Here is a 25,557-nt window from a genome sequence, read left to right on the forward strand (position 1 = left end):
AAAGTGAAGTCTGTGAGTTGAGATAAAGACAGTTTATTAAGACAGGGAAAATAATAATAATAATAATAATAATAATAATAATAATAATAATAATAATAATAATAATAGTATTAATAGTAATAATGTGTACGAAATAAGTGATGCACAATGCAATTGCTCACCACGCATTGACCGATGCCCAGCCTATCCCCGAGCAGCCGGACCCCCCTCCACCCCGGCTAGCCACCCCTATATATTGTTCAGCATGACGTCAGATGGTATGGAATACCCCTGTGGCCAGGTTGGGTCAGCTGTCCTGGGTCTGTCCCCTCCCAGCTCCTGCTGCATCCCTAGCCTGCTCGCTAGCAGGACAGAGCGAGAAGCTGAAAAGTCCTTGGCTTGGTGTAAGCACTGCTCTACAACGATTAAAACATCAGCATGTTATCAGCGCTCTTCTCATCCTAATCCAAAACATAGCACCCTGCCAGCTACTAGGAGGAAAATTAACTCTGTCCTACCTGAAACCGGGACAGAAGGGAAAGGATCTCCCTTCCCAGGGGCCAGTGGTCAAGGCCTGGCCCTTGTGCTTGGTGAAACACATCCAGGTTTCCTACACATCAGTGCCACCTTCACACTGCCTTAGTCTCCCTGTCCTCACTGCTCCAATGCTCTGCTCTAACGAGCTCCAAGGGAGGCTGTGTCAGTGCTGGCCCTCAGGGGGACACTGCAGGAAACTTGCCTCTCACTTGGACTTCTGGAGAGATGTCTTCAATTGTCTCTCAGTGCCTGAGGTTCGTGGGCTCCTCCCCAAAGCCCCCCGAGGGGGGATTGCAATGCCTTGGTCTGGGCGTCTGGTGCTGAGCTGGGCCGGGCTCCTGGGACAGAGAGAGCTCCTGGCAAGAGGGCCGTGGTGCAGAGAGACAGCTCTGCCCAGGAGCAGCTCCTCAGCACAGCGCAGCAGGGCTGGGGGCTCTGACCGCAGGCACCCAGGCAGAAAGGGATTCCAGGCAGCCTGGAGGGTGCGGGCAGACGAGAGCTCAGTGCACGAGAAACCTTCACAGCCCTGCCCACGGTAAGTCTCTGGCTGCAGGACAGTGCAGGGGAGGTTCCTGGAAGGGGCTCCTGGGTCCGGGACATCTCTGCCTGGCCAGGAGCTGCCAGGATGTCTCTCGTGGCTTGTGAAGTGCAGAGGAGAAGGTGCTGCAGGGCAGCCTTGGTCAGAGGAAGGGGAGGGCAGGGGCTGCCTGCAAGGAGAAGGCACTTTCTGCAGTCTCTGCCTGCCTTTTCCTGCTCTGATTCGTTTTAACAGAGTTGTAGGGATTGCACAGATGATGGAACTTCCTATTGCATTGAACCAAGACAATTGAACTTACCCCCACATTCCTACCCTAGGACAAGGAGCACATTCCAAACGCTTCTTGCACTCCAGAGCTCTTTTCCCTCTGCTGGCTGTGCCGGGCAGATGGCACAGGGGTGTGAGGACAGGCTCTACCTCACCGACACCGCAGCCTCGGCACCGCGTTGGGTCTGCCCTGCCTGCCCATGCCTGCTTCTGTCCCTTGCCCAGCGTGGCAGCTGCTGGTGCCTGATTCTGACCGGGAGTGCTGTGCACGGAGGGTGAGGCAGGAGGAGATGCTCCCTGCTCTCTCCAGCCAGACACGCACGATCCACCTGCTGATTTTGTCTCCTGGGTGTTGAACAGGGAAGACGCACATGGAGTCACACAGCCAAACACCCCTCACTCAACCAAGGGAGCCCCTTCCCAGGAACCTTCCCTCTTGGGACCTCCAATGGAGCAGAGCAGGCTCATTGGGAGCTGCTGGGCAGAGGCATCTGCAGTGTACAGGACACTCAGCAAGCACAGAGCAGGGCTCCAGACAGGGAGATAGACAGAAGTCTTCTGGGAAACAGGGAATGTAAGGCTTTAATTTGGAATTTACTGAATTTTGCTCACAGACATTACGCATAACACTCTCTATATTTTTTTTTCTCATTTGGCAGTGTCCATGACCAAAGACAGTAAATGCCCAACAGCAGCTCCATCACTGAGTTCCTCCTGCTGCCATTCGCAGACACGCGGGAGCTGCAGCTCCTGCACTTCGGGCTCTTCCTGGGCATCTACCTGGCTGCCCTCCTGGGCAACAGCCTCATCCTCACCGCCGTAGCCTGCCACCACCGCCTCCACACCCCCATGTACTTCTTCCTCCTCAACCTGGCCCTCCTCGACCTGGGCTGCATCTCCACCACTCTGCCCAAAGCCATGGCCAATGCCCTCTGGGACACCAGGGCCATCTCCTACCAAGGGTGTGCTGCACAGGTCTTTTTCTTTCTCTTCTTCATATCAGCAGAATATTATACTCTTACTGTCATGTCCTACGACCGCTACGTTGCCATCTGCAAGGCCCTGCACTACGGGAGCCTCGTGGGCAGCAGAGCTTGTGCCCAGATGGCAGCAGCTGCCTGGGGCAGTGGCTTTCTCAATGCTGTCCTGCACACGGCCACTACATTTTCCCTGCCCCTCTGCCAAGGCAATGCTGTGGACCAGTTCTTCTGTGAAATCCCCCAGATCCTCAAGCTCTCCTGCTCAGATGCCTACCTCAGGGAAGTTGGGGCACTTGTGTTTAGTGTTACTTTAGGATGTGGTTGTTTTATTTTCATTGTGGTGTCCTATGTGCAGATCTTCAGGGCAGTGCTGAGGATGCCCTCTTCTCAGGGCCGGCACAAAGCCTTTTCCACGTGCCTCCCTCACCTGGCCGTGGTCTCCCTGTTTGTCAGCACTGCCATGGTTGCCTACCTGAAGCCCCCCTCCATCTCTTCCCCATCCCTGGACCTGGTGGTGGCAGTTCTGTACTCGGTGGTGCCTCCAGCAGTGAACCCCCTCATCTACAGCATGAGGAACCAGGAGCTCAAACATGCGCTGTGGAAATTAATGACTAGATGTGTTTCGGAAGCAATAAATTTCCATTCTACCTCTGCAGATGACTAATAATGTCAATGACTACAAGAACAACTAATATTATATATATGATTATTTTTGTGTGTTTGTGTATTTATGAGTGTTTTCGTTACAGGACTTTCTTTGTTTTAATACAGCTAAAGTTTCCCATGAGAATGATAAGATTCATCTCATTTCTTTTACAGTATGTACCTGTCGAGTATAGCTCAGAGATCCTGTATATGAGGAGCCAGGCCCTCTGTGAATTTAAATAAAAGAAAGAGCCTGTTTTTCCACTTCCATTTCAGTATGCATGTGTTGAATGTATATACTGAGACTCTATAAATGAGGAGCCTATCTCCCTGTGAACATAAACAAGAGAAAGGAGGCTGCACTGCCTTCCTTGTGTGACGTCCTTCCTCTGAGAGCTGCTCTGGCTCTGCAGGGGCAGTGCCGTGTGCAGGGCTGCAGAGGAAAAGAGTCCCATGCCAGCAGCACGGCCAGGGAGCACCAGCGCTTGGGGCATGCAGAGCTGCTCTCTTGCCACTGCCACCCTCTCGTGCTGAGCCCTGCTGGTGGGGTCAGGCCCGGCTGCTCCTGTAGCTTGGTGCCAGTGCTGCTGTGGGGCTGTGCTGGGACTGCAGGCAGGGACAGGCAGTGGGCACGGCAGTGGCACAGCTGACCTGCGCTGCAGCACTTCCCACCTAAGGGGGGATCTCCTTCGGCACTGCCTGAAGGCTGAGGCCTTCCTGCAAAGCTGCTGTCAAGATCAAGCCCCAGGAAGAGACTCCAAAGTGGGCCTGTGCTTTCCTTCTTTCCAGGTTGTTATGGGGAGAGCAATCCCAGCATGGACTTTTAGGGATTTGGGTCTGCTTCAGAGGTTCCTTGTTGGTGGCCAATGCCCATGGAGATGGTGAATCGACTCCAAGTCCAAAGGCCTCAGTGCCTGGGCCTCTATAGCACAAGATGTGGCTGATGGCAAATGAATGTTTTTGCAGAGGGAATCAGGAGCTGCCAGGAGAGCTGAGGGCATCAGCAGAGGCATCGTGAGCCCGGGAGAGAGCAGTAAATGGAGCCCGCAGAGCGTGAGCCTTTCCCATGTGGACTGACCACAGCTCAAGTGCTCAGTCTGCTGTGAGCAGGCAGAGGAGAGCTCTGCAGCCCCAGGGCACGCAGCAGCCCCAGCAAAGGAATTTGGTGAATGATTTGACTGCAAGGGCCCTCCTGCCCTAGCACCTCCCAGAACTGGCACGGCACTGGCTCCTGTGTGTCAGAGAGGCTGGGAGCCCAGGAGGTGTGCCATGGGCTGGAAGGATCACAACCAGATCACTTCTACCTGGGCAGATTCTGGGCAAAAAGGGGGTGTTTTGTAGGTGTGGTATTATGAGCTCCGTGGTGCCTCAGAAGCTCCAAGTCCAGTAGGAAGCTAATGGCTGTTAAGTGGCCTGTGAGGTGACTTTTTTCTGAAGCAGCTGACAGGTCATCCTTTGACTCCTGGCTGGGATCTGTGCCTTTAGGCTCACATCTGCTGGTCTGCATGACAGGCCAGCAGATGCATCTGCTTTGCACACAGTTTGTGAGATCCTCTCTTCCTAAGTACTGGGTAGGCCCCATAGAGGAAGAGGTCTTGAATAGGTGTTGTCATTTCAGAGGTTTCAGCATTTGCCTAACTCATCCTTCATGGCTGCTTTCAGTTTTCTACACAGAGGGGGCCACTGACTGGGGGATGCCTGGGGGAACATAAAGCCTGCATGAGGACCTGGAAAAACTTACCCTGTGTCCATAGGAACTTTCTGGAACCAAAACTGAAGGTAGGAAGCACACTTTTGTGGTGTTGCAGAGCTGCTGGGCACATTGTGAATGATGCTTCTACAGCCTTTGTGTCCTTCTCCATGCAGGCTTAGGAGCTGCTTCTTTCTCAGGAGCAGAGTAGCCAGCAGAGGTGAGACAGATACTCTGAGTTCATGAAAGCCATCAGAAAGCTGCCTCTAAGAAGATGACTGATATGGGGAAGTCAGGAGAAGCCTGGCCAGGAGAGATGTGAAATTTGGGGGAGGGAATAGGAGCTTGGCCAGCAGAAGCTAATGATTTTGGAGAGGTAAGAATGCTCAGGTAATGTCGATCCCACCATAACACAGACTTAAAGCAGTCATGTGAGGCCCTTACCCTATTTTAACCTGTAACATTAATACCTAAATCTAAATGCCACTCCATACCCTGACAGGAATCCACTGCTCTAAGTTTTGACCACAATATCCCTTGAAGCCAAAATAAGTCCATACCACCTTTCCCTTAGTTTTACTCTCTTGCTCACCCTGATCCCTGCCTTTAACACAAGCATTAAAATGCTCTATTTAACCCAAGTCTTCTTGCAGACCTAAACAAAACACTAAAGCAAAAAGCTTGCACATACCCTAACCACAGACGTGACACCCCAAGCACAACACCAAACCCTCCCACTCAATATTTGCTTAAGCTCTCACCCAGAAAGGTTTGCCGTAGTCCCTAATGCCATACATGAACAGGCAGCTGAATATGAGCCAGCAGTGTGCTCAGGTGGCCAAGAAGGCCAATAGCATCCTGGCTTGTATAAGAAGCAGCGTGGCCAGCAGGTCTAGGGAGGTGATTGTCCCCCTGTACTCGGCTCTGGTGAGGCCGCACCTCGAGTACTGTGTTCAGTTTTGGGCCCCTCGCTACAAGAAGGACATGGAGGTGCTCGAGCGAGTCCAGAGAAGGGCAACGAAGCTGGTGAGGGATCTGGAACACAAGTCTTACGAGGAGCGGCTGAGGGAGCTGGGGTTGCTCAGCCTGGAGAAGAGGAGGCTCAGGGGAGACCTCATCGCTCTCTATAGGTACCTTAAAGGAGGTTGTAGAGAGGTGGGGGTTGGTCTATTCTCCCACGTGCCTGGTGACAGGGCGAGGGGGAATGGGCTCAAGTTGCGCCAGGGGAGGTTTAGGTTGGATATTAGGAAGAACTTCTTTACTGAAAGGGTTGTTAGGCATTGGAATGGGCTGCCCAGGGAAGTGGTTGAGTCGCCATCCCTGAAGGTCTTTAAAAGACGTTTAGATGTAGTCCTTAGTGATATGGTTTAGTGGAGGTCTTGTTAGTGTTAGGACAGAGGTTGGACTAGATGATCTTGGAGGTCTCTTCCAACCTAGACGATTCTGTGATTCTGTGAACAACTAACATCCAAACCCTGTCATCCGAAAGCTGATCCCAATAAGCTATGGGGAGGTCAGGAGCAGCCTGGACAAGAGAGATGTGAGATTTTGGGGTGGGAAGAAGAGCTTGGCCAGCACAAATTAATGATTTCGTAGAGGTAAGAGGATTCATGTAATGTAGATGCTGTGGTAACACTGACTTAAAACAGTCACATATGGCCCTTACCTTACTTGAACCAGAAATTTTAATCCCTAAACCTAAATGCTACTCCAACACTCTGACAGGAATCCATTTCTCTATGCTTGAACTCCAAGTATCACTTAAAGGAAAACTCAGGCCATTCCCCTTTCCCTTACCTTTACTCTCTCGCTCACACTGATCCCTTCCCTTAATACTAGTATTAAAATGCTCTGTTTAACCCTAGACTTCGTGGCAGGCCAGAAAAAACAACAACAACAACAACAACAACAACAACAACAACAAACATAACAGAGCTTACCTAACCACAGAACTGATATCCACAGAAGAACACCAAACCTTCCCAGTAAAGTTTTGCCCACTCTCTAACCCAGAAAGGTGAGCCCTAGTTGCTTGGGAACCCTGCCACTGTAACTTTGCTTAAACTCTAAGCCAGAAATTGAAAACCAAGTCCCTAGGGGACTAGAGAGAGGTCAGCCCTGCCTCAGGATGTCCTGCCCCAGCAGGAGGAATGTGACTGGGGCAGTGACTGTGAGGTCACTTCTGTCTCTGCAGCTCATAGGGCAGCAGCAGGAACGTGTCACGGAAAGGGACTGTGAGGTCCCTTCTGTCTGTAGGTGGCACGTCAGCCTTGGCTTCTCCCTGGGATCGGCACTTTGGGGCTGACACCTGCCAGTGGCCCTGCTAGGCCAGCAGAAGGCCCCTGCTTGGCATGCTGACTGTGGGATCCCCTCTGCCTCCATCCCCACGAGGACCCAGACAGAAAGTAGGCCCGCATAGGGGTTGTCCTGTCCCTTCTGCTTGAGTCCAGCACTGGACAGCACGAGGCACAAGGCTTGGCTGTGTCTAGCCAAGAAGCTGCAAGGCCAGCAGCAGGCCCAGGGCTTGGGAGATGCTGGTGAGGTGACTTGTGTCTGCTTGGCTGACAGGCCGCAAGGAGCCTGATGGGTTGGGATGCCTACTTCAGGAGTGGTTTCCACCCTGATGGAGCTTTCTTTGGTAGTAGGAAAGAGCAGGAGAGAAAAAACTGTCACAAAGTGCACCTTGGAATGTTGGCACTGGCCATGAGGAGGAAGAAATATCCAGGGGAACAACTGCTCTTACTGCTAGAGCCTGATGCAAAGAAGACATTAAGTGCCTCAGCCTTTACCTCATCTCTTGTCACCAGGTTTCCCCCCACATCCGGTAAAAGATGATGATTCTCCTTAATCCTCCTTTATTAAAGTAATTATGTAAACAGTTTTTATTGTCTTTGACGGTAATAGAAGGATTGAGCTCCAGCAGGGCTTTGGCCCTTCTAATTTTGACCTGCACAACCCCATAATATTCAGGACACAGCACCAGACATAATGAACGCATGCATGAGAAGGACGCACAGAGGAGGTGGAACCTGGCAGCCTTCCATCCCCTGCCCTTCTGTGACTCTGAGCTGCAATTCCATTCAGCTGGTTACTCCTCTATTATCCAAACTTCCCTGCAGCTCCTGATGCTGCTGTCTTGTCAGAGATAACACAATCACATGAAGGTTGAACTGTCTGCCTGGAGACATTAACACGTGACGGAATGCAGCATCAGTCCAGGGGAACCTTGAGAAACTGCAGGATTTTGCATGAAGGAACATCTTGACCTTTACAAGGAGAAGAGCCCAGTCCTACAGCAGAGGAAGAGGAACCCCACCCATCAGGACAGACTGGGACCCTGCTGAGTGAGCAGTGCCCACGAGGAGGAGGGCCTGGGCACCACGAGGGATGCCATACGAGCAGTGGTGCTGCTCACCAGGAACCAGGCCAGCTTCCTACAGAGCTGCCTTACGAGGAGCATGGCCACCAAGAAGATCTGAGTTATCAGACTCAGCTCAGATCCGGTGTGACACGGCATAGATAAGGATCTAGGGCCAACAGGGGAAGAGGTGCAGCTGTGGGAGTCCTTAGAACAGCCTGGTTTGGAGAGGATCAAGGGCTGTGGCAAGCCTGAGAGTCCCAACAGGACCCAGGTCTTTGTGTCCATGGCTCTGGCTGTTGTCTCTGCCACTAAGGCCTAGGAGGAGACAGCTTATCGGTAAAGCACCAGGGCCTCATTGCCTCCTCGCCACCACCCATGAACCAGGCAGGGCTTGGACCATTCTCCTGCACTTGCCCGTGCACATCCCCATCTCCTCCTGCCCCAGGAAGAGCCCTGAGCAGTGTGTGAAGGGAAAGGATCTCCCTTCCCAGGGGCTGGGGGTCAAGGCCTGGCCTTTGTGCTTAGTGACACACATCCAGTTTCCCCACACATCAGGGTCACCTTCACTCTGCCTTTGTCTCCTTGTCCTCACTGCCTCCAATGCTCTGCTCTAACGAGCTCCAAGGGAGGCTGGGTCAGTGCTGGCCCTCAGGGGGACACTGCAGGAAACTTGCCTCTGACTTGGACTTCTGGAGAGATGTCTTCAATTGTCTCTCAGTGCCTGAGGTTCGTGGGCTCCTCCCCAAAGCCCCCCGAGGGGGGATTGCAATGCCTTGGGCTGGGCGTCTGGTGCTGAGCTGGGCCGGGCTCCTGGGACAGAGAGAGCTCCTGGCAAGAGGGCCGTGGTGCAGAGAGACAGCTCTGGCCAGGAGCAGCTCCTCTGCACAGCGCAGCAGGGCTGGGGGCTCTGACCGCAGCTGGCACGGGGAGAGGAGACAAGGAGAGAGGGCTTGGAGGCACTTGGCAGTGGGAAGATGCTGAGAGCTGCCTGCAGGAGAAATCTGCACAGCCCTTGACAAGGGAAGTCTCTGGCTGCAGGGCCATGCAGCTGCATGTCCTGGAAGGGTCTCCTGCTGGGTGTTGTTTCTGGGAGGGCAGTGGGCAATGCAGTAGACTTTGGGAGTCCTGCTGGATGGCACTGCGATGTGAGGAAGTCTGGCAGAAGACCCGTGGAGTGTCATAATCCAGCTGCCCCTGGTCAGCCAAGAGCCAAGTGGCCAAGCCTCCACCAGAAACTGCAGGAGATGCAGACTGAATATTGGGACACCCCAGTTTGTGAATATCCAGCTCTGTCTGTGGGGCATCCTCCTGGTCTGCAGGCTGTTCTTCAGCAGGATGCAGCTCTCTCGTGGCATCCTTGTGTTATCCAGGTGCCCCGAGGAGGAGACACCTCTGTTCTAAGGCCATGCCTGTGCTGCTGGATGGCTGTCTGTGGGCAGCTGGAGTGAGGCCTCAGCAGCCCTGGCTAGGAGGGAAGACCGAAGATCCTGCTCAGACACCAAGAGACAATGTGAGGATTCTGCCCAGCTGCACTTGGACTGGGGCTTCTCTGCTCTCAGCTCTCTCCAGTTTCTTCCCAGGGAAACACCTCAGCAGGACGGTCCTGCAGCTGTCAGAAAGGTGACACAGGGCAGCTGAGAACAGGAGTGTTCAGCAGTGGCATCTGCGGCTCTGTTCTGCATTGGGGTACATTTTTTGAAACAGCACTGCGAATTTCATTTACCTGATCAGTGGACTGAACTTGAGTTTCCTCCGCGTTCCTGCTTCCAGCCTGCTTCACAGCAGGAAGGACTCCTCTGGAGCTCACAGCAGCCCCTGCTCCCAGTGCCATTCTCAGCCAGCACCAGCCGCAGCTCAAGCAAGAGAGCTGCAGAAAGGTTCTCCTGCAAACAGAGAGGCTTGGGCTGGGGGTGCTCGAAGGCTTCCAATGTTTTCCTCAGAGTAATCTGTTCTAACTTCTTCTGCCTTTTCTTCTCCAAAAGACAACTGAGTCCAGAGTCAGAAAATGCCCAACAGCAGCTCTGTGAGTGAGTTCCTCCTGCTGGCATTCGCAGACACGCGGGAGCTGCAGCTCCTACACTTCGGGCTCTTCCTGGGCATCTACCTGGCTGCCCTCCTGGGCAACGGCCTCATCCTCACCGCCGTAGCCTGCCACCACCGCCTCCACACCCCCATGTACTTCTTCCTCCTCAACCTCGCCCTCCTCGACCTGGGCTGCATCTCCACCACTCTCCCCAAAGCCATGGCCAATGCCCTCTGGGACACCAGGGCCATCTCCTATCAAGGGTGTGCCACACAGGTCTTTCTGTTTGTCTTCTTGATTGCGTCAGAATTTTATGTTCTCACTGTCATGTCCTACGACCGCTACGTTGCCATCTGCAAGCCCCTGCACTACGGGAGCCTCGTGGGCAGCAGAGCTTGTGCCCAGATGGCAGCAGCTGCGTGGGGCAGTGGCTTTCTCAATGCTGTCCTGCACACGGCCACTACATTTTCCCTGCCCCTGTGCCAAGGCAATGCTGTGGACCAGTTCTTCTGTGAAATCCCCCAGATCCTCAAGCTCTCCTGCTCAAGTTCAGACTACCTAAAGGAAGTTAGACTTCTGGTGGTTAGTGCATGTTTAGCATTTGGTTGCTTTGTTTTCATTGTGCTGTCCTATGTGCAGATCTTCAGGGCCGTGCTGAGGATGCCCTCTTCTCAGGGCCGGCACAAAGCCTTTTCCACGTGCCTCCCTCACCTGGCCGTCGTCTCCCTGTTTGTCAGCACTGCCATATTTGCCAACCTGAAGCCCCCTTCCATCTCCTCCCCATCCTTGGACTTGATGGTGGCAGTTCTTTACTCAGTGGTGCCTCCAACGGTGAACCCCCTCATCTACAGCATGAGGAACCAGGAGCTGAAAGCCACACTGAAGAAACTGATTCTAGTTGTAGTATTTACTTAGTAAGGAACTGTCTATCTCTCTTTTCTAGTTTAACTCAAGTTAATCTCAGGCAACTTGTGACCCTTAGGTATCGCATTTGTCCTGGTTTCAGGTAGGACAGAATTAATGTTCCTCCTAGTAGCTGGTAGGGTGCTATGTTTTGGATTAGGATGAGAAGAGCGCTGATAACATGCTGATGTTTTAATTGTTGCAGAGCAGTGCTTACACCAAGCCAAGGACTTTTCAGCTTCTCGCTCTGTCCTGCCAGCGGGCAGGCTGGGGATGCAGCAGGAGCTGGGAGGGGACAGACCCTGGACAGCTGACCCCAATTGGCCAAAGGGGTATTCCATACCATCTGGCGTCGTGCTAAACAATATATAGGGGTGGCTAGCCGGGGTGGGGTGGGGGTCCGGCTGCTCGGGGATAGGCTGGGCATCGGTCAACGGGTGGTGATCAATTGCATTGTGCATCACTTGTTTGTAGCATTATTATTATTATTATTATTTTCATTTCTTTGCTGTCCTAATAAACCCTTTCTAGTTATCTAAACCCACAAGTTTTCACTTCTTTCTAATTCTCTCCCCCCATCCTAGAGAGGGAGGGGGAAGGATGAGCGAACCTTTACAATGATTTCGTAGAGGTAAGAGGCTTCAGGTAATGTTGATGCTGCTTTAACACTGAATTGAAATAATGATGTAAGGACGTTACCCATTTTTATTGGCTAATAAGAGTAACCTAAATTCCTACAATAACAATAAGAGTAGCAATAAGAGTAACCTAAATCTCTAAACCTAAATGCTACTCCAGCACCCTGACAGGAATCCACTAGTCTAATGCTTGAACTCAAAGTATTCCATGAAGCAAAACTCAGCCCATAGCCCATTCCCTTGCCTTTACTCTTGTGCTCACACTAATCCCTGTCTTCAACACTAGCATTAAAATCCTCTATTAAACTTAGACTTCTAGGCAGACGTAGAACAAAAACTATTCCACAAAACTTGCCAATAACCTAACCAAAGACCTGACACCCTAAGCAGACCAACACATTTGATAAATTTCTAACCCAGAAAAGTGAGCCCTAGTCCCAAAGAGACTAGAGAGGTCAGCTCTGCGTCAGGATCTCCTGCCCCAGCAGGAGGAATGTGACTGGGGCGGTGACTGTGAGGTCACTTCTGTCTCTGCAGCTCATAGGGCAGCAGCAGGAACGTGTCACGGAAAGGGACTGTGAGGTCCCTTCTGTCTGTAGGTGGCACGTCACCCTTGGCTTCTCCCTGGGATCGGCACTTTGGGGCTGACATGTGCCAGTGGCCCTGCTAGGCCAGCAGCAGGCCCAGGGCTTGGGAGATGCTGGCGAGGTGACTTCTGTCTGCTTGGCTGACAGGCCGCAAGGAGCCTGATGGGTTGGGATGCCTACTTCAGGAGTGGTTTCCACCCTGATGGAGCTTTCTTTGGTAGTAGGAAAGAGCAGGAGAGAAACTGCCACAAAGTACACCTTGGAAGGTTGGCACTGGCCATGAGGAGGAAGAAATGTCCCTCAAAGGGTCATGCTGTAGTGACACAGGTCACCGAAAGAGAGTCTATGATCACACCATGCTTTGTGTTTCAAGGAACGGTTGATGAGGGTTGATGAGACATGGGTGAAATGGTGGAAATGCTGGGATGAGAGCAAGGTGGTGGACAGAGATGGGTGTCTGCAGACTTCAAGGAAATAGGGCAAAGAGTGGGACAGCATAGGAAAGCCTGCAGAGGAGAAGGCAGACGGTGCTGGCAGGAAGGGAAGGCCCCAACAGCCCTGACGTTTTTGTCCCTTTGGCTAGAGCTTCTGAGGAGACGAGATATAGTCATTGTAATGGGGCCTCACTGCTTCCTTGATACCCTGTGCAGGGGTGGGGATGTGTCATAATGAAGTTCTTCTCGTGGCATCCCACTGCCCACCACATCCTACAGACCCCAAGAAGAGCCCTGAGCCAGACGTGGGGGTGCAGGATCTCCCCTCCCAGTGGCTGGGGTCAGGCCTTGGCCCTTCTGCTTCACCAAAACCAACCAAGACTTTTCTCAGCACAGCGCTTTGCCTGTCTGCAATCATGGCCTCCAATTATCTGCCCTAACAAGTCCCTGGGGAGGCTTTCTTAGTAACAGCCCTCAGTGGGGCCCATTAATACTCCAAGTCACTTCAACTTTTCCTTCTGACTTTACCTTCTCAAGCAGCTACATCATTCTCCTTTCAGTACCTGAGCTTCATAGACTGAGCACCAAAATACGCCATGGAACTCATTAAAATGCAGAACGTCCCAAGCAGACATATCTCTCCCATAATCTTCTTCACGTCTTCTAGACTTGTTCAGCTAATTAGAGAGCTTTCATGGTGTAGTTAAAGAGGAAGATTTCAAAGAGCACCTAATAAAAATCTCTCCTCATTTTAAAGGCTGAATTTTGTTCCATTTCAGTTTGGAGCATCATTTTCCTATAGATATTGGTCAAGGGTTACTCCTTTGAAGCCCTGCTTATGTAGGAAGAGCAAGGTTTTTGCTATGTAAAAACAAACAGCAGGAAATCATGCTGCAATTTTCAAAAAAAAAACCAGAAAATAAACAAACAAATTTCAAGTTCCTCATTTTCTAGCCTCCAGTGAACTTTACCTTCCCAAAAGGATGACTGTACAAGATGTATTTTACACTGATTAATAGGAAATTAAAAATAATCGTGTTAATATTAACACATATCATACTAATTCAATGATAAATGATGAGTTTCTTGCTAAGGAAACCATTAGACAGACTGCTGAGAGATGGGCGAGCTGGAACTCCCTGAAACTCAAAGCAGCAACTGGGTTGGTGAGAGCAGTCTGAATGATCAAAGAGTAAGGGGAGGGCAAAGCAGGAGAACCATGGGAAGTGCATGGGTCCAGACAGGCAGCTGGAAAGGGGACATTCAGCATGTTCTGTGTAATCAAGTCAGATTTTCTTCCTGGAATATGAGGGAACACACAATGATAGACAAAGTGATGACAATGCAAGTACAGGTGAACACCAGTATTTCTTCTCCTGCGATTAATATAGATGAAGGAAATTCACATTTCTTCATGATAGAAATTATCACTCACGTGAGACATTTAACAGAAGGGATTGAATCATTTGAGCTGATGAGTAGATGCTTTATTAGTTAAGTACTAAAAAATTACTGCGTATTCAGGCAGAACTTTGCTGTCTGACCGTAAGCATAACCAGGGAAAACCTCCTGTGGCCCCGTTGTGTTTGAGGCACTTCCCTGGACCAGCAGATGTCAGAGAAGACCTGCAGGAGACCGGAGCCCTTTGGGAAAATCAGGTGGAGCCAGGTGGAGTTCCCAGGGCACCTCCACTGCCAGCAGTGGTCTTTGTCCCTGTAACTGCAGCCCAGCCCAGCCCAGGAAACCCCTTCAAAGACAAACCCCTTCTTCAGTGCATTCATGGGATTGACTTAGATTTGAAGTGGCCATTGGGAACCTGAGATACTTTCCCTTATTCCTACGAGACACTTGAACATGCATTTACCTTCCTGGGTCATCTTTAGCAAATTCAGGCTGAAAGACTCAAGTATAGCATGCTTCAAATGGCTGAGCCAGAACCCATCAGCTTGCCCCACTTTGGGGAATCGTCCCCTTCCTACTAGGGATATGAAAGTGAAAAATGTGAAATGATCCATCAGGTCAATGCACAGAGTAAGGGAAAGTCACACATATTGTGCTGGAGTAGCAGAAGGGAAAAAGTATTGCACTGTGCCTCAGAATGATGAAGGAGACCTAATCCAGTTCATCTGTGAGATAAAGCAGAGTGAAGGATGCTGAGTTGCGTCCTAACATGAAGAAGGATGTACATCCCTAGTGAAGGAACTGTCTTTTTGTGCCATCACCAATGCAAATTACACAAGAACTACATCAAATAAAGGTAACCTGTCCCACCCTGGCTCTGTCACACCACGGGGCAGCGGAGGGATCTTTTTCAGTTTCAGCCTCTTCTTCAGAGAGGCTTTGCCCTCTCCCTGTGTACCATGGGGCAGAGCCTTGCCCTGGACGCTCCGTGAGTTTTGTGCTGGACCTGGCAGGCTGCGGTGAGGGGACGAATGCCCTGGGCCCCCTTCCTGCTCTGCCCATGCCAGCAAGGGCCCAGAGCGGCCTCCTGTCCCCTGCCCCTGCAGCTCTGGGCTCCCTTCCCCAGCCCTGGTTCTGCAGCACCAGGCCCTGCTGGGAGCCCTCCCCTGCATGCTGCCACTGCTCCCTGACGCTGCTGGTGCCCTCTGCCGGGCACTGCCCAGCCCAGCGCAGCCCCTGCCCACCTCTCCCCACCTCCCGGACCTCTCCCCAGCCCAGCAGCCCAGGCTGGGCTGGCCCCAGGGCAGTGCCCACCGCAGGCTGCTGCAGGGCTCTGGGCACGGCCACCACAGCCCCAGCCCCTCGCAAGGCACCGCAGCTGCTGGGACAAAGGCGGCTCTGGGCGTCCCCAGCAGCCCCCGGGCTGGGGCCAGCCACGGCTCAGGAGATGGAGGGCCGTGAAGCTGCAGGAGCCCTGGTCTCCTGCCTGGGAGATCCCCAGCCCAGAGTGTCTGTGTCCCCAAGGGCCAGCCCCGCTCCCCGCACCAGCACAAGAGGCCTGGCCCAGGCACAGAGCAGCTCCAGATTCCGGTCCGTGAAGCTCCACATTGCCCCACTGAGCAGTGATGCGCAGCCCCAAGGGCCACCAGGGCTGTTCCTAAATGTGACAGCTGGGCTTTTGGCCCTGAGCCCCTTCTCCGTTCAGAGAATGAGATGGGATCTGAGAGCTTAGAATATCTCATGGCTTCTTTATTGTCTTTATCTACACACGAAGTTTGGTTCTTAAAGTACAGTAGATGACTGGGTAAAAATAAAAATTAACAGGTAGAAGGATGAGAAGAAATTTCCTTAAATTAAAATAATATTATCACACATTTTAAAAAATAAGACTTAACAAGTTCAGAAAACATTTTGTGAGGAATTCTCTTAGTACTGTTAGGATGGTGAGCATATTATTGATGCTTCAGAAATATGTATGAAAGTAATTTCCTTAGTGCATTTCTCAGTTCCTGGTTCCTCATGCTGTAGATGAGGGGGTTCACTGCTGGAGGCACCACTGAGTACAAAAATGCAAATACCAGGTCCAGGGATGGGGAGGAGATGGAGGGGGGCTTCAGGTAGGCAACCATGGCAGTGCTGACAAAAAGGGAGACCACAGCCATGTGAGGGAGGCACGTGGAAAAGGCTTTGTGCCGGCCCTGCTCACAGGGCATCCTCAGCACCGCCCTGAAGATCTGCACATAGGACAGCACAATATAAAGAAAACAACCAAAGACTAAAGAAACACTAAACACAAGTGCCCCAACTTCCCTGAGGTAGGCATCTGAGCAAGAGAGCTTGAGGATGTGGGGGATCTCACAGAAGAACTGGTCCACAGCATTGCCTTGGCAGAGGGGCAGGGAAAATGTAGCGGCCGTGTGCAGGACAGCATTGAGAAAGCCACTGCCCCAGGCAGCTGCTGCCATCTGGGCACAAGCTCCGCTGCCCACGAGGCTCCCGTAGTGCAGGGGTTTGCAGATGGCAACGTAGCGGTCGTAGGACATGATGGTGAGAAGGGAATACTCTGCTCCTACCAAGAAGGCAAAGAGAAAGACCTGTGCGGCACACCCTTGATAGGAGATGGCCCTGGTGTCCCAGAGGGCATTGGCCATGGCTTTGGGGAGAGTGGTGGAGATGCAGCCCAGGTCGAGGAGGGCGAGGTTGAGGAGGAAGAAGTACATGGGGGTGTGGAGGCGGTGGTGGCAGGCTACGGCGGTGAGGATGAGGCCGTTGCCCAGGAGGGCAGCCAGGTAAATGCCCAGGAAGAGCGCGAAGTGCAGGAGCTGCAGCTCCCGCGTGTCTGCGAATGCCAGCAGGAGGAACTCAGTGATGGAGCTGCTGTTGGCCATTTGGTGGTTCTTGGCATGGGTTTCTGTCCCAGGGGGAAAAAAACATTAATAAAGCCCAAAACTTTTATGAGAAAATCTTTTTCTGTTTCTCAGTTAATCCAACGTAATGACTGTCCTCTTTCAGGATTACAGTTGGCAGGTGCCTTTCAGGAGGTCTTACTAACGCTGCCTGAGGATATCCCAGTGAATAGGGGATTCTGCTGTGAGCAACACATGAGGCAGTCCTGCCCAACAGCAAGAGGTTAAGAGGAACATTGGCTCATTTCAGATTCAAGTCACCTGCTAATAAAGAGCTTTTCCATATTGTTGCTCACAATTCACCCATTTGCAGAGCATGGCTGTGGGGATTTATTTTTGTATTTTTTTGTCTAGCTGCCCACCCCAATGCTGAGGACATTTTCTAAGGCAGAAATCCTGGGCATTTCTGCTGCACTCCAAGAGAAAACCTGTGGATCGTCAGAGGCAAAGGGACCGTCCCTTTAATGCAGAGTGTTCTTTAGAGAGGCCAGCCAGTCTGCCCATCACAGCTGGTCACAGCTGCCCTGTACTGGCATCCACCTGAGATGCAGGACAATTGCATTCAGAGGTTCATAGAGTCATAGAATCATAGAATATCCTGACTTGGAAGGGTTCCACAAGGATCATCAAATCCCACCCCTGAATGTGTATATAAGCACCCAAAAATTGGTCCACATGCTTGAGGGTGTTGCCCAAATATTTCTTAAATGGTGGCAGCCTCAGTGCTGTGAACACTTCCCTGTGGTGTTTGTTCCTGTGCCTATAAAACCTGGACACTGCTGGGAGTAGAGGAATCCAGGCTCCAAGTGCCCATCTCCAGACCCCTCACCCTGTCCCCGTACTCCCCTTCCCCCAAGCACCCCGACGGCTCACTCCATGGGCAGGTGAAACCCCCATCCCCAGGCAGCCTGGGAACAAGACCAGCAGCAGCACGGCCAGGTGCAGAAGCCAGGAGGAATGGCAGCGTCCTGCTGCTAGGGGAGGCAAGGCCAGAGAGGGACAGACGGACACTCAGCAGACCCTCCTGTGCTGCAGCTCTGCCTGCAGAGGAGGCAGCTCCTGCTCATTGCAAATGCTGTGTGCTCTGCTTTGGCCTGCAGAAACCTCCCAAAGACAGGGGGGTTGTACCTCCCAAAGATCAGGTAGGATAAAGCCTGAGAGGACCACAATGTGATGTTGGTGCAGTCCATGAGATGAAGTTTGGGAAGGTACTTTGCAAATTTCATCACTGACATCCTGATTTCTCAGTGCAATGCTCCAGGAGTCTCAGTCTCCTGTACAATCCTGACAGTCCATTACCATGCCTCCCCTCCACTGCAGGAATCTGAAAGCACAGCCTACAGAAAAAGGTTTGCATTTCAGGTAGCCCCTGCCTTGGTCTTTCTCTTCAAAAAACCAACCATAAATGCCATTCTCTAAAACATCTTCTACTCCTTGCTGGAGAAACAGAGAGACGCATCCCGACAGATGCTATCAGGCATCAGATGCGCCAGTTGTAGAAGACCCCTGTGGCAACCCCACCTGCATGGCCCTGCTGCCAGAGACTCACGGTGCCAAGAGCCTGCAGATCTGTCCTGCCACACGCTGCCCTCTGTTGTTGGCTCCTCACTGCCTCCAAGCCTTCTCTCCTTCTCTCCTCTCCCTGTGCCAGCTGCGGTCAGAGCCCCCAGCCCTGCTGCGCTGTGCAGAGGAGCTGCTCCTGGGCAGAGCTGTCTCTCTGCGCCATGGCCCTCTTGCCAGGAGCTCTCTCTGTCCCAGGAGCCCGGCCCAGCTCAGCACCAGACGCCCAGACCAAGGCATTGCAATCCCCGCTCGGGGGGCTTTGGGGAGGAGCCCACGAACCTCAGGCACTGAGAGACAATTGAAGACATCTCTCCAGAAGTCCAAGTGAGAGGCAAGTTTCCTGCAGTGTCCCCCTGAGGGCCAGCACTGACACAGCCTCCCTTGGAGCTCGTTAGAGCAGAGCATTGGAGCAGTGAGGACAGGGAGACAAAGGCAGTGTGAAGGTGACCCTGATGTGTAGGAAATCTGGATGTGTGTCACTAAGCACAAGGGCCCAGACAACAGTGGGTGATTTAAAATTTGAAAAGACAGAAATTGAAGTTAAAATAGTAATAATAACAATAATAACAATAACAATAATAACATTAATATGTACAAAGCAAGTGATGCACCACGCAATTGCTGAGAAGCCCCTCACTGATGCTCAACCTGTCTCTGAACATTGGTCCCCCTGACCCTGGCCAGCCTGCATCAGCATCTCTTGTGCACGTCCCTTGACCTTCATTTCTTTCACTGCAAAATCAGCTTTGAGAGGAATTTGGAGTATTTTCTTCCCTTTCTCAAACACTTCCTCTGCTCTGTCACCCCACACAACGATGCCATCGATGTACTGCAGGTGTTCAGGAGCTTCCTCCTCTTCCAGGGCAGTCTGGAGCAGCCCATGGCAAGTGGTAGGGCTGAGTTTCCTGCCCTGGGGCAGTCGATTCCAGGTTGGAAGCAAGCTGTGGCCTTCAATCTGCTGGCAAACGGATGGAGAAAATGCATTAGCGATATCAGTTGTGGCAAAACGCTTGGGTGCCTTTGATCCCAGTTTGCAGGGAAGCTCTACCGTGTCCAGCATGGCAGCACTCAGCACTGCATGACTTCATTCAGGCCATGACAATCCTCTGTCAGTGGACTCAGTTGGTGCTATACTGACTCAGGTGCACGGCTGTGGCAGTGATTGGCACCAGCTGTCCTTCAGCCCTCATCAACCCCACAACAGAAGGGTCCTGTGAGAGACCAAGGCAAGGTAGACAAGAGCATCATGTCCTCCGTCTCCAAGGCAGCTGTGCCAAAAGCCCACCGATACCCTTTTGGGTCCTTGAAATATCTATCCTCTCCTGAAGCAGCCTCTTCCAAGGATGCACAGAGTCCTAACTCCAGGGAGGGGCCCCGTTTCTCCCAGCACCAGAGCAGCATGGGGATAGGGATCGCGTGATTACTGATGCTCTTAGGACCTCTTCCTCTTCGTCCTCCTACTCACATGCTGGGCCAGCTTTTCTGAAGCCTGCCTCATCTTCTTTCTCCTCCTTTCTTGTCTGGGTAGGAGTTTCTTTCCTTTTTTTTTTTTTAAAAAAAAAAAAAAACTCACTTTCATATCCACTCTTTTTTCTTCCATATAGGAGTAACTGATACAGACAAATATTGGTGTTCTGGCCCAGACACAGGGCCCATAAAAGGAGCTGGAGTCGCTGCAGGGCATTTTGCAGATGCTGTAGTGGCTGCAGGGTCTGTCAGAGGGGTTGGAGTGGCTGCAGGGCTTGTCACAGAGGTTGGAGTGGCACTGATTGTGGCTCTGTAAGCATAGGCCAAGAGCCAGCACACTGCAGTGGTATGTGTCTCTTCGGAAATGCCAGGGTGATAACACCACTTTTTCAAGCATTTCACAGTTTTTTAGGATTCTGCACTTGTTCTGGGGTGAAGTTCCAAAGCACTGGAGGTGCCCCCTGCTCTAGGTGCCTGCCCAGATCCTCCCACACTCCCTGCCACTCCTAACTATCTTGCCCCTGACAGATCTCTGGATGGCATGCTTAAGTAGTTGTCTAAACTTACACAAAACCTGAATCACATTCAGGAGACCTAAAAATAGGAACATGCTGGTTTGACCGTGCCAAGGATATTCAAAGCTTTGAAGAGCTATTGTAATTAGCCTGGAGGAGAAGGGGGAGGTGAAGGAGAAAGGGAGAGTGAAGCAGTGGCGAAAGGCCTCCCGCACTGTCCATACCAGTTCCACCCCCCCCACCTCCTGCCCCACCCCGCATAGATTTAGTCCCTGAGGAGAAAAGGCAAAAAGTGTAAAAGAGTGTAATTATTAAGAGTTTCTAAGAGATGAAGAGATGGTTCCGGAGGTACAGAGGTGGCAATAGTTTTATCCTATCAGAAGTCAGTGTTATCCAATACAGCAAAAGATTAACCTTAAACCTGCCCCCAGAATTGATGAACAGCATGACGTGGAAGACAGACAGTTAGCAATGTGCTATACAACACAATTCCGAAAACAAGCACAACAGACCCCAGATCAAAAAGATCGACATTGTGATCAGCAACCGTTAAACTGATCTAATGCTTAGAACAACTTACTTTTAAAATGCTCTGGTCAGATCTGTCATCTCAACCTTTGTGCTCCACGCTAGGCACCAAGAAGACTTGCTGTGGTTTGACCAGGCAGGCAGCTCAGCACTACAAAGCTATTCATCCAGTGGGATGGAGGAGAGAACTGGGAAAAAAAAAAAAAAAAAAAAAAAAAAAAAAAGCAAAGCAGTTTATAGGTTGATATAAAAGCAGATTCATAAGACACAAAGGAAATAGTAAGAATAATAATAACAACAACAACAACATAATATTAATAAAATATATTTTTATTATTATTATTATAGACACAAATAGACTAAGGAGATGATCTTTTTCTGAGAATATCAAAAGACAGAAAAGACAGGTGGTGGTGATTAATCGGAAAGTGTTGGACCTGAGCATGACAGACATGGTATGGAATAAGCAGTGAATACTGTCCTAGTTTTGGCTGCGATAGAGTTAATTTCTCTTCCTAGTAGCTGGTATGGTGCTGTGTTTCATATTTACAGAATTACAGAACAGTTTGGGTATGAAAGGACCTTAAAGATCACAGAATTCCAACTCCCCTGCCCTGGGCAGGGACACCTTCCACTAGACCAGGTTGCTCAAAGCCCCATCCAACCTGGCCTTGAACACCTCCAGGGATGGGGCATCCACAACTTCTCTGGGCAGCCTGTTCCTCACCACCCTCTGAGGAAAGGACTTCTTTCTAATGTCTAATCTGAATCTACCCTCTCTCAGTTTAAACCATTACCCCTAGTCCTATCGCTACTCTCTTTGATGAAGAGTCCCTCCCCAGCTTTTCTGTAGGCCCCTTTAGGTACTGGAAGGCCGCTGTAAGGTCTCCCCAGAGCCTTCTCTTCTCCAGGCTGAACAACCCCAACTCCCTCAGCCTGTCTTCAGAGGAGAGGTGCTCCAGCCCCTTGATCATCCTCGTGGCCCTCCTTTGGACTCGTTCTAATAGATCCATGTCCTTCTTGTGCTGGGGGCCCCAGAGCTGAACGCAGTACTCAAGGTGTGGCCTCACCAGGGCCGAGTACAGAGGGACAATCACTTCCCTACTCCTGCTGACCACAGTATTCCTGGTACAAGCCAGGATGCTGTTGGCCTTCTTGGCCACCTGAGCACACTGCTGGCTCATGTTCAGCCGCCTATCCACCAATATCCCCAGATCCTTTTCCCCTGGGCAGCTGTCCAGACACCCTTCCCCCAGCATTATGTTGGGCTGTTGTGCCCCAAGTGCAGGACCCAGCACTTGGCCTTGTTGAACTTCATACAGTTGACCTCAGCCCATGGGTGCAGCCTATCCAGATCCCTCTGCAGAGCCCTCCTACCCTTGAGTTGATCTACACTTGCATCTAACTTGGTGTCGTCTGTGAACTTACTGAGGGTGCACTCGATCCCTTCATCCAGATCACTGATGAAATTACTGAAAAAGAAGATACAGCCAATTTTTAATCCAATAAAGCACACATCCATCCTAGCCTTGAGCAGCCAGTTTCCCCAGGAGAATGCTTGGGGAAACAGTTTCAAAAGCCTTACTAAGGTCTAGGTAGACCACATCCACGGCCTTTCTTTTCTCCACTGAGCACATCACCTTGTCTTAGAAGGAGATCAGATTTGCCAAGCAGGACCTGGCTTTGATAAACTCATGTTGACTGGACCTGGTCACCTGGTGGTCCTGTAAGTGTTACGTGATGGTACTCAAGATAATCTGCTCCATGAGCTTCCCCAGCACCGAGGTCAGACTGACAGGCCTGTAGTTACCCAGATGCTCCTTCTGCCCCTTCTTGCAGATGGCCGTCACATTTGCTAGTCGCCAGTCAACTGGGACCTTGCCTGATAGGCAGGACTGCTGATAAACGATGGAAAGTGGCCTGGTGAGCACTTCTGCCAGCTCCCTCAGTACCAACACGTGGATCCCATCTGGCCCCATAGACTTGCATACATCTAAGTGGAGTAGCAGGTCTCAAAAGTTTTCCTCATGGATTATGAGGGCTTCATGCCACTCGCTGTCCCTATCTACCAGTTCAGGAGTCTGAGTACCAGGGGAACAACTGTTCTTGCTGCTGGAGACTGAGGCAAAGGAAGCAATAAAAACCTCAACATTTTCCTCATCACCTTTACCTATGTTTCCCCCCACAACCAATAGAGGATGAAGATTCTCATTACTCCTCCTTTATTATTATTATTATTTTTAATTTTATGAATTAAAATAAAACATTATTTTTTTAATTATCCTTAATAGATAGGTTGGGCTCCAGTTGGTCTTTCGACCTTCTAATTTTGTCCCTGCACAGCCGCACAACATTTAGAATGCGGTTCCAAACAAAATGGCAACATGCAAGAGAAGGACGCAGAGAAAAGGTAGAATCCAGTTGAATTCCATCCCCTATCATTCTGTGATACTGTGCCGCAGTTTTATTCCACTAAATCCTGTAATGTCCAAATTTCCCTGCAATTGTTGATGCAGTTATCTTGTAATAGACAGCATAACCAGAGTGAGCCATCTGCCTGCAGATATTAACAGCTGACAGAATGCAGCGTCAGCATGGGGGAACCTTGAGAAACTGCTGGCTTTTGCCTACAAAAACCTCTTGACACTTACGAGGAGAAGAGCCCAGTCCTGCACTGGAGGAAGAGGAACCCCACACATCAGGGCAGACTGGGACCCTGCTGAGGGAGCAGTGCCCAGGAGGAGGACGGCCTGGGCACCACGAGGGATGCCATACGAGCAGTGGTGCTGCTCACCAGGAACCAGGTCAGCTTCCTACAGAGCAGCCTTACGAGGAGCATGGCCACCAAGACAATCTGAGTTATCAGACTCAGCTCAGATCACGTAAGACTCCACATGGACAAGGGCTTGCAGCCAGCAGGCAAAGATGTGCAGGTCTGGGAGTCCCTAGGACTGTGTGGTGTGGAGAGGAGCACGGGCTGTGGCAAGGCTTAAAGTCCCAACAGGACCCAGGTCTTTGTGTCCATGGCTCTGGCTGTTGTCTCTGCCACTGAGGCCTAGGAGGAGACAGCTTATCGGTAAAGCACCGGGGCCTCGTTGCCTCCTCGCCACCACCCATGAGCCAGGCAGGGCTCGGACCATTCTCCTGCACTTGCCCATGCACATCCCCATCTCCTCCTGCCCCAGGAAGAGCCCTGAGCAAGGTGGGACAGAAACAGATCTCCCTTCCTGGGTTCCAGGGGACAAGGCCTGACCCCTGTGCTTGGCGAAACACATCCAGTTTTCCTACACATCAGGGTCACCTTCACACTGCCTTTGTCTCCTTGTCCTCACTGCCTCCAATGCTCTGCTCCAACGTGCTCCAAGCCATTCCCTCACACACACACCCTGCTACACCCCCAGCGGATGCAGGAGAGAATGAGGAGGGGGAAAAAAATAAAATAAACTAAAAACAACAACAACAACAAAATGTAATGACAGTTTAATAGGACAGAAAGGGAAGACAAATAATATGAACAATGATGACGACAATCATGATGGTGATTGCCTGTCCCGCAGCAGTGGTACCCCCTACCCTGGCCAGCCACCCCATATTGATTGTTCAGCATGACGTCTGCGGTATGGAACATCCCTTTGGCCACTTGGGGTCAGCTGTCCTGCTTCTGTCCCCACCAGCTTCTCAGGCACCCCCAGCCCTCCACTGCTGGGCAACAGCTAAGCCATCAGTGTGTGATAATCGTTTTCCTCATGCTAAATGCAAAACACAGCACCATACCAGCTACTAGGAGGAAAATTAACTTGATTCTAGCCAACTCCAGGACACCCACAGACTAAGGGCATGATATCTCTGTGTGTATATCAAAAGAGAAAAGGTGGTGGTGATTAATTAGAAAGTACTGGAGCTGAGCACGATGCAGATGGTGTGGAATATGGGGTGGATATTGTCCTCGTTTTGGCTTGGATAGACTTAATTTTCTTCCTATCACCTGGTATGGTGCAGTGTTTGTATATAGGACGCAGCTCCAGACAAAATAACAGCATGCATGACAAGGAAGAACAAAAAATGTGGAATCTGGCAGCCTTCTATCCTGTACCCTTAACTGAGTTTGTGCTGCAATTCCATTCAACTAGTTACTGCTGTATTGTCCAAACTGTCCTACAAATTCCTGCTGCTGTTACCTTGTGAGAGACGGCGTAATCAGGGTGAGTCATCTGCCTGCAGACATTAACAGCTGACAGAATGCAGCATCAGTCCAGGGGAACCTTGAGAAACTGCAGGATTTTGCCTACAGAAACCTCTTGGCATTTCACAGAATCACAGAATCGTCTAGGTTGGAAGAGACCTCCAAGATCATCTAGTCCAACCTCTGTCCTAACACTAACAAGACCTCCACTAAACCATATCACTAAGGGCTACGTCTAAACGTCTTTTAAAGACCTCCAGGGATGGCGACTCAACCACTTCCCTGGGCAGCCCATTCCAATGCCTAACAACCCTTTCAGTAAAGAAGTTCTTCCTAATATCCAACCTAATCCTCCCCTGGCGCAACTTTAGCCCCATTTACAAGGAGAAGAGCCCAGTCCTGCACTGGAGGA

General features: G+C 51.1%; 3 protein-coding genes across 3 annotated transcripts; 2 read left to right on the forward strand and 1 right to left on the reverse strand.

Annotated features, from left to right (window-relative positions):
* The first annotated feature begins 2,002 nt into the window (after nucleotides 1-2,002).
* On the forward strand, nucleotides 2,003-2,978 carry LOC121063400 (olfactory receptor 14C36-like). The gene has a single exon (XM_040543822.1). It carries the CDS (start codon nucleotides 2,003-2,005, stop codon nucleotides 2,963-2,965), a length of 963 nt encoding a protein of 320 aa, XP_040399756.1. The 3' UTR covers nucleotides 2,966-2,978.
* Nucleotides 2,979-10,002: 7,024 nt separating this feature from the next.
* LOC121063413 (olfactory receptor 14J1-like) lies at nucleotides 10,003-11,024 on the forward strand. Its single transcript, XM_040543833.1, has one exon. It carries the CDS (start codon nucleotides 10,003-10,005, stop codon nucleotides 10,933-10,935), a length of 933 nt encoding a protein of 310 aa, XP_040399767.1. The 3' UTR covers nucleotides 10,936-11,024.
* A 4,911-nt stretch (nucleotides 11,025-15,935) lies between these two features.
* Nucleotides 15,936-16,871, reverse strand: LOC121063412 (olfactory receptor 14C36-like). Its single transcript, XM_040543832.1, has one exon. The coding sequence runs from the start codon at nucleotides 16,869-16,871 to the stop codon at nucleotides 15,936-15,938; it is 936 nt and encodes a 311-aa protein (XP_040399766.1).
* Between the last annotated feature and the right edge of the window lie 8,686 nt (nucleotides 16,872-25,557).

The sequence above is a fragment of the Cygnus olor genome, unplaced genomic scaffold, assembly GCF_009769625.2.
Source record: "Cygnus olor isolate bCygOlo1 unplaced genomic scaffold, bCygOlo1.pri.v2 scaffold_78_ctg1, whole genome shotgun sequence".
Taxonomy (NCBI): Eukaryota; Metazoa; Chordata; class Aves; order Anseriformes; family Anatidae; genus Cygnus; species Cygnus olor.